Raw genomic sequence first — 8,729 nt, 5'->3', positions numbered from 1 at the left:
CGTCTTGGCTGTCTCTGAATTTGATTTTCTTCTCTTTTAATTTTTGTGCCTCTCCCTATCTCTGTGTCACTAAAGCATGGGAATATGTGATGCGGTGGATCCCAATAGTGGGGATGGTGGGTGCGGATTTTTCATGGGGGAGGTGGAAAGGATTTGGGTTCTCTCAATCTTTATTGAGAAGATCAGGTTGGGGGGTTATTGGGATTTCTTCTTTTTTTTTTATGAGATGAGATGAGATGTGGAACTTGCTTTTCAGATGATAGGCTTTAAGGTATCTTATTCCACATGTGATGCTGCCACCCCACCCCACCCAGCCCCACCCCACTAATCCTCTACTTGATGTGACCCTATAGGAGTGGACAATTCTTAAATGTCAAATGCTGTGTGGGCCATAACTTCTGAATTTGTAGGGTTGAATTGATCTCGATAATGATGGGTTTTGCCCAAGGTTGCTGTTTTTTAAGGCACTGATCTTGGCTGGGCAATAGGCATCCTCATCCATCAAAGTGGTTCCTTTTCATTTGGAGGAAATGGGGTTGTTGTAGTGATCTGATCTTTATTATTCTTGCTAATGATAGCTAGCCTTAGTGGAGTTTACAATGATCAAATCCCACATCGATTTGCTGATTCCAAGGGAACAATCTGCATCATGTTATGATTATCCAACAAATGAGATTTTGTAGGATGGTGAATGTGTGATTCCCAAGCCTTCTAAGGTTCTTTATTATATGATCAAACTGTTGGATTTGGACAATTTACCTTTTTCCTTCTGTGGTTCTCATTCATTTCATTCACCTTTTTCAATTGACATTTAGTTTAGCTTAAATTATGTCCCAAGTATTCTTGTTGGGTTTGGACAGCTGCTGATTATAATTCATGGATTTGGCAGTGAGGACTGCGTCAAAATTCAGATTTGTATTTATGTTATTGTCTTTCATTCCCAGAAAGGTTGCCTCTTTTGCATCCAACGTGAACATCTGAAAATTCTAAAACCTGAAAAAGTCCAATTATTTCTTACAGAGGCAGCCTTTTACTTGGACATGTAACTTAGAAAGTAGGTTAGAGCCTAGCATGTACTGCACCATACCAGGCCGGGAAAGAACAAACAGTGGAAGATGGAACAACAATAAATGATTTGGCTTTCCCATTAAAAAGCCTCTTTTTTGGCTACAATTTCATTCTGTAGTTGAATATTTTCCTTACGGTTCAACATCTTATGAACACCCTATATTTAGTTTCTCTGTTAATTTCTTGGGCTTTCTTACTCATTTCTGTCAGATTGAGAGAGGCGTCCAATATCAGAAGAGAAAGAATAACATGCTGCAAGAAAATTAGGTCAAAAAGAAAAAAAAAGGAAAACCCATCAATAGGAAAATCTTCATTGATTCGTGATTGGATAAATGGCAGAAATGATAGAGGCTGTTGCCCAGGATTTAACATGTGAATAACACATCTCCTTCGGTCGTTCTTGTGAAGACAATATCCTCGCCCATTGCCATTACCTTCAATATCACGGTGATGTTTGTTTTTTTAGTTTTTTGTTAAAAGTAATTTATTTTCAGAATTTAGGTTGTTTATTTTTCTATTTTTTATAACTTATTATAAATTTTTTAAAAAATGGAAAAAGTCAAAATACGTAACTTTTTTTAAATAAAAAAAATAATATATTGATTTTTCTTTATTTAATACTTAATAAAAATAAAATACTATAAAAACACACAACCTAATATTTAACATTATTAAGTATTAAAGTTCTATTTAGAAGTAAGTAAAAAAAATAAACACCATCGACATTCAAATTCTAAAATCAAATCCCAATTCCTACCACCCTTCCAACCTTAGTGACTTTCCCTTTTCAATTAGAATTTCCTGTCTATTATGCATTACATACAGTAACGCATTTATCATGCGAAATCATTCCGATAGTTAAAAAAAAAAAGCCATCCCTCCATAAGAGAATCAATGTTCTATCTCCAAGATTTAATAACCAAAGACTTCACCTTAGGTGCACTTTGTTGGCAAGGTATAGAGTGTTTTTAAGGTTCATTTGGTTCTCATAAAGATTATGGAATTGAACTTCCAAGGTAAATATTTTGACTTACATTCATGTTTATGTTCAAAGTAGTTCTTTTAAAAAATATGCAAAATTGTAAGCCATCAATCAATAATATATAAGGTTTGTTCAAGTTTGAATTGAAACCCCACATACATTCTCAAGTGAGAAAATTCTCCTCGGAAAAATTTCACCAAAATTTCAAAATTAACCAACAAAAAAAGTATTGTAATAAGCAAGAAGAAAATTTTCACCAAAATTTCAAGATTAACCAAGAAAAAAAGTATTAAAATAAGCCAAAGAAAGAAAATGCACTCTGCCATTTTCTAAGAACGATTTAGAGTCAAATTAATTATGCTGGATTCAATTGATGACAAGTTGGAGAAGAAATCAAGAGAAATTGAAATTGGCAACAATGACACCAACCAAACAAATCTGCAGATATATAAACAAAAAAGCATTTTCTAAATAATATTTTAGTAGAGCTTGACTAAGAAGCACACAGGAACTGTAAATAAGACGAAATGAAGAAATGAATAATAAGCATTAAAAACAAGAACACATAAAAAAATATGCATGTGAATGATTCCAATTTTGATCCAAATTAGTCAACAAAAATATCCCATTTGAGTGAATATTTTTCTTTGATATGTAGGAAGAACATGGTCAGAGGATAGGAAACAGTCAAATAATTGTAAGAAAATGAAACCATTTTCAAACGCAGTGATTGCTCTTCAAAATGAACAAGAAATTGTTTTCACCTAATCAAACCTTAGTTTGAATTCTACCAAATCTGATGGTTTCACATGCTCTCATAACCAAATCTTTGAATTCTATTAAAAGTTATGCATCAAAGAAAAAAAAAAGGGATTATCATTCAACTCAGCATCATGTTGAGATGGTCAATGTGCCTGCCCAGTTCCATCAGGAAATATGGAAGAAGACAATTAAAATAACTTGAAATTTTTTATTTTTAATTCACAGAGGTGTATAGAGGCAACCCCACCAATGCCCCTCTCTCAAAGGCAAGGCTTTGTCAAACTTTAACTAGGGTTGTGTTTTGAACTCCATAAGCAACTGATGAAGATGCCTTGTTTAAAACCTTGTTCACAAGATGACAAGGTGGAGAGTCATGTCACTTGTCAATAGCTTTGCTGCAAACTGCAATCCATCTCCATGGATGATAGAAAGAAACCCAAAAACCAAACCCAACCACACAGACAATCCATGACAACATTTGGAGTAAACATGATGAAAGGGAGAGGAAATACATGATCAGTCTGTTACCTGGTTGTAGTCCATTTTAGCAAGTGGGATAGCAACAAGAGCCTGATAAGAGTAAAAAAAAACTACCGATCTTTTAGTATACAGACCACCAAAGATTATTAGACTTTGAATCAGTAGTTAAATGGAGGAGTCCAGCACCTATCCGGGTTGATTGGTTGCTTTCTTGTTTAGGTTACACAATGGAAGAACATTCTTCTTTTGAGGGCTCTGTTAGGTTAGGAAGAGAATGATGCTGCTTCCACCTGAGTCAGGAGCATTTTTTCTGTTAGCTTCTAGGTTTTGCGTTTGTTGCTGCAGAATTCTGCAATTGAGAAGCTTCAACTGTTATGAATAAGGCGTGTTATGAATAATTCAGTTAAGTATCTTACAAAGTAATTTGGAAGAAAAAACAGAATGACATAATTAAATAATAGAATGCATATTAACAAATATTTCACAGTAATAAAGCCATGTAGGAAGGAAGAGAATATGAACAGTCCAGCAAGCTTCCACAATGTTAATCGCAATTATCAATAAAATGCTGATTCAAAAACAGATATCAATACCTACCAAGAAATGCTTGCATAAATAGAAAGAGAGCATCATAATTTGATATTGAAATATACCTATATGGAACGAAATACACATTTTTCCAATAAATGGTTCAGATCATTTTATCGGCATGAGAGTTCTATACCAAAAAAATGCAGATGGAAAGCTGGAATTCGATTCAATGATTATAGATTCTGTTTAGAAACTTCACATTTTGGGCTAATCAAATATTAATATGAACATGCTTTCCATAAAAATTTGATCATTTTCTTATGTGAATCAAATACATCCTTGTTTCTCTCCGCAGGTTCCAGAAATCACCAAAATCCTATGCATGTTTAGTAATGAGAGATTGAATGTCTATAAATTGAATAAAGGAAAAAAACCACAGAAAGCATCATAGTGAAGACATTATCTCAAGTATGACAGCTGCAGAAACATAGACTTTGTTTATCCATTTTAGTCTATTGGGAATATCTAGTTAACCAAGGCATTCACATGCAATTTAACATTTTCTCATTCCTAGACTATTCAACTTGTACTCAATCCTCACAAAAACCCTCTGTTTGAATTTTCTTCAACCGGTCCCAAACAAGTGTTCTTTGTTTTCATCACCAGCTAGACCTGCCCTCAGTCTATTGAGGGTAATCATTTATTTCAACTCAAGGTAATCCTCTTGTATCAACCATGCAGATTGAATTAGTACATTGCATGTTAGTTTTTCAACTCCATGCACCATAACTAATACCAGATTTTAGTTTTGTCTATTAAATCATTCAGTTTGGTAGGTCAGTATGCTTCACTTATTATGAGCACACCACCACTGCAACCAGCCTGCTTGAACTGCATAGCTCCCTATGTTTGTACCCCTCATAGGAAAGAGGGCAAAAAAATCCCTGCCTAAACAATATGCATAAGTTCCCTACACTTTTACCCTTATGAAAAAAGACGAAAGAGATTGATACAACATGAACTATATGTATGACTCCCTATGTGTTTACCCCTTACAAGAAAGAGCAAAGAAATCGACAATGGTTATCCTTAAAAGTATTGTGGCAACTTGTCTCTATCCATGGCTCTGAATAAAGCTGTATTCCATATAACCTACCTTGATTAAAAACCTCTAGGTTTTAAGGTATCTTATTCCACTTCCAGTCTTGTTATCCCCAGCTTTCAAGTGCCACACCATCTCCCTATCTGCAAGCTGTATGTAGCAACTTTTCATCACTATATATTGAAACTTATTGTACAAACATATATCTTCAACTATACCAAGACATTGAATATATTTCTCCTTTTTATCCAAAAGAGTGTGTATGTATATATTGTTCACTATAAATAGGTAATGATGAGACTATAGTAGTAGTATATGTATTGGTGATGCACAATATCTTTGATGAAGCAACTAGAAAGACAATATGTGGTAAGAGATATAACAATGAAAAACACAAGCAACCTAAGTACCATTTTGTAAAATAAGTTCTGAGTGCAAAAAATAATCACAGGGATCATAATTGAGCGTGCCTACTGGTTTTAATATATATTCAAATCGAGTCAATGACCTTGCAACCTCCTGAGGCGATTGTTGGCCTCTCTTTCGTTGTGTTGCAGGTTGATACACAATGGTATGCCCAATCTTTTATAAACTTAATAATCTTGTAAGATTTTTCCTTCTGCTAGAAAAATCCCGGAAGTACCAGCTCTCCAGAACTAGTCCTCATCAATAATCCTAGCATGAACCCACACCATTGATGAAAAGATGGAGATAGTTTCCCTCCCTTAAAGAACTATTCCCTCCTGAAAATTTTAAAGATGCATGTACAGAAACCTAAGGTTCATCACATCAAGATTGGGGCCCCTCTCAGACCAAAGTAGTGGAACTTCTCATTATGCTTCACGAGCCTCAGACTCCTCACCTAATCGTCTTCTTCATGGAAAACCCACCGAAGATCAGGATCATAACCAGTTTCTCTCATGGATGACAACAAAATACTCAACTTTGCATAAATTTTGTCAGACTGAGGGTGTGATCTATCTCCAGCACTAAAACAGTGAACCTGATTTTTAACAATGATCCAACTGATTCCTGGAGGCTTTCTCAGACCCTTTTCTTTCAGCCATGTTCTAATTCTTCTGACCTCTAACCAAAGGCCTGCAGTAGCATAGACATTAGATAGCAAAACATAATTTCCTGCATTCATTGGTTCTAATTTGTCAAGTTTTTCAAAGATGGTTTTAGCTTGTTTGGCATCAGAATAAGCTCGACAAGAACTGAGAAGAGCTCTCCACACAGATGCATCTGGTTCAATGGGCATTGAATCAATAAACTCTCTAGCTTCATCTATGCAGCCCCCACGAGCAAGCAGATCAACTATGCAAGAATAGTGAACAAGTTCAGGGGTTACATTAAAATCCTGAACCATGGAGTGGAAAAGCTGCAATCCCATCTCTATGAAACCAGAATGACTGCAAGCAGACAGAACAGACACAAAAGTCACCCCATTTGGTCTGAAACCATCTTCTAGCATTTGTGAGAAGGCAAGCATAGCATCAGATCCACGACCATTCATACCATAGCCAGCTATCATGGCATTCCATGAGATGATGTTTCGCTTTGGTAAGGTTTTAAAGATATTTTCAGCACTCTGCAAACTACCACATCTTGCATACATTGTTATAAAAGCATTTGCAAGGGACAAATCAAGACCTAAAGAGAATCCCCTCCGTGTTACATAGGCGTGTAAGCTTTGGCCTTGAGGAAGAGTGGCTAGATGGGTAAATGACGAGAGAACATTTATGATTGTGACTGAATTTGGTTCTGCTTCTGAAATCATACGATGGAAAAGTAGCAGAGCTTTGTGGGCTTGATTGTTTTTAACGTAACTGGCAATCATAGCATTCCATGAAATTAAATCTCTGTCAGGACAGCCCTCAAATAGATCCCTAGCTGTTGCCTCATCACCACAATTCATATACATATCTGCGAGTGCAGTACGCAGTGGTTGATTAATTTCAATACTGTGTTTCATCACATAACCATGGATCGATCTGCCAAAGTCTAGACAAGTTACATCTTCACAAGCAGCAAGAATAGATATTATTGTGTAAGAGTTAGGCTTGATTTCAGATTCTCGCATCCTCTCAAAGAGCTCACATGCTTGGGCCCTCAACGTGTTGCGGGCCAATGCTAAGATCATAGTGTTCCATGAGATTATGTCTACACCTTTCATCCGATCAAAAATCTTTTGGACAGATTCAACACAATTTAGCTCCGTGTACATACTTAACAAGGCATTTCCAAGAGAAGCATCTATCCTCATGCCACTCTTAATCACATGAGCATGTAAGCTTTTTCCCTTCAGCAAGCCACTAGCTAATTCTTCACACATAGACAACATAATAACAACAGTTCTTTCATCTTTTTTGACACCTTCTGATTGCATTCTAATAAATAAATCCATAGCTTCCTCATGGCAACCAAACGCAGCATATGCAGATATCATAGAATTCCACAAAGGAGCATCACGGTTAGGAACGGACTCAAACAGCTGATGTGAAGATTCCAAACTTCCATTATTACTATACATATTAAGCAATGCATTTAAGATATACAAGTCTTCAACAAATTCAAATTTAATAGCCAATTGATGGATTTGCTTGCCCAATTTAAGAGACCCTAATTCTGCACAAGCCTGAACAGCAACCAACATTGTAACACAATCAAACTTAACCTCATCTACAAGCATCTGCACAAAAAGCTCCAAAGCCTTGAAGTAATCCCCAACATCATAATACCCAGAGATCATCGCATTCCAACTCACAATGTTCCTCACAACCATCAAATCAAACAAAAGAGGTAAAACCCTCATGTCAAATCTCAAATAAAATCCAATCAGAGCAGTAGCAACATGGGGATTCGAGTCGAACATTCCATTCCTCAAACAATATCCGTGTACCCCCCTTCCAAGTCTCAATTCTGATGCCCCCTCACAGGCCAAAAGCAAAGCAACCATCGTCCGTGAATTGGGCCTCAGATTCTCCCTCCCCATCTCCCTAACCAACAACATCGCTTCCTCATAGCAACCCCACCCTACATACCCATATACCATCGCATTCCACAAAACCACATCTCTGTCAGACATTGCATCAAACACGCACCGCGCATCTTCAACAAACCCACATTTACAATAAAAATCAACCACAGCAGTCCCAACTCGAACATCATCCATCAAATCCGTACCCTGGATACTACGATGAATGCTCTTTCCTCTCTCAACGGCATTCTGCGCCGCACACGCCTTCAAGACGAGAGGCAAGGTGGTGTTATTGGGTAGCACACCTAAGGACTCCATTTGGGTATATGCAGAGAGAATCGCTTGGTCATTTTTGAGATTCGCTTGGTGTTTGATAACGGAATTCCAGTGTTTTGGGTCTTTGATTTGGATTTTGGTGGGTGAGAGAGTCAGCCTTTGAAGGCCCATACTGGCCGTTGTCATCCCCATTTAAAAAGTAGTTAAGAAGCTTTGGCGGTCAAGACGGTAATTGAGACTTTTCTCTCATCCTTATATTATTTATTCCTTTTCATGTGAATTAGAAATATTATAAATTATCTATTTTTTTATAATAAAAATCTACTTGAAAAGTTTCAAATATTTGCAAGAAGTAACTTTTATATGTGATATTTTATTTTCAATCATTTTTTTGTATTTACATAATTATTTTTTAAAACAATCTTGATTCGATTTCTATAAAAAATTTGTCAAACATGTTTTAAAGTCTAAAAAATAGTTTTCAAATAGCTTATTAACTCCTCAAATAAAATTTTGTTCGAGAAAATAATTGAAAATGGTTTTTAAGA

General features: G+C 36.1%; 1 protein-coding gene across 6 annotated transcripts; it reads right to left on the bottom strand.

Annotated features, from left to right (window-relative positions):
• Positions 1 to 2,868: 2,868 nt before the first annotated feature.
• LOC100258806 (pentatricopeptide repeat-containing protein At2g33680) lies at positions 2,869 to 8,430 on the bottom strand. Of its 6 annotated transcripts, XM_010652926.3 has the most exons (4): positions 5,434 to 8,430; positions 4,980 to 5,075; positions 3,479 to 3,641; positions 2,869 to 3,382 (listed from the first exon to the last, which is right to left on the bottom strand). In XM_010652926.3, the coding sequence occupies exon 1, from the start codon at positions 8,371 to 8,373 to the stop codon at positions 5,788 to 5,790; it is 2,586 nt and encodes an 861-aa protein (XP_010651228.1). In that variant the 5' UTR covers positions 8,374 to 8,430; the 3' UTR covers positions 2,869 to 3,382; positions 3,479 to 3,641; positions 4,980 to 5,075; positions 5,434 to 5,787. The 6 variants fall into 6 exon arrangements, with proteins under 6 accessions (XP_010651228.1, XP_019075900.1, XP_019075899.1 ...); XM_019220355.2 differs by having other exon boundaries at positions 3,479 to 3,661; positions 4,980 to 8,430; XM_019220354.2 differs by having other exon boundaries at positions 4,980 to 8,430.
• Between the last annotated feature and the right edge of the window lie 299 nt (positions 8,431 to 8,729).

This window comes from Vitis vinifera, chromosome 6, assembly GCF_030704535.1.
Source record: "Vitis vinifera cultivar Pinot Noir 40024 chromosome 6, ASM3070453v1".
NCBI classification, from domain to species: domain Eukaryota; kingdom Viridiplantae; phylum Streptophyta; class Magnoliopsida; order Vitales; family Vitaceae; genus Vitis; species Vitis vinifera.
This window is presented reverse-complemented; position numbering and strand designations above follow the sequence as displayed.

Coding starts and splice junctions, on each gene's coding strand:
- LOC100258806 (XM_019220355.2), bottom strand. CDS start 8,373: ATGGGGATGACAACGGCCAGTATGGGCCTTCAAAGGCTGACTCTCTCA.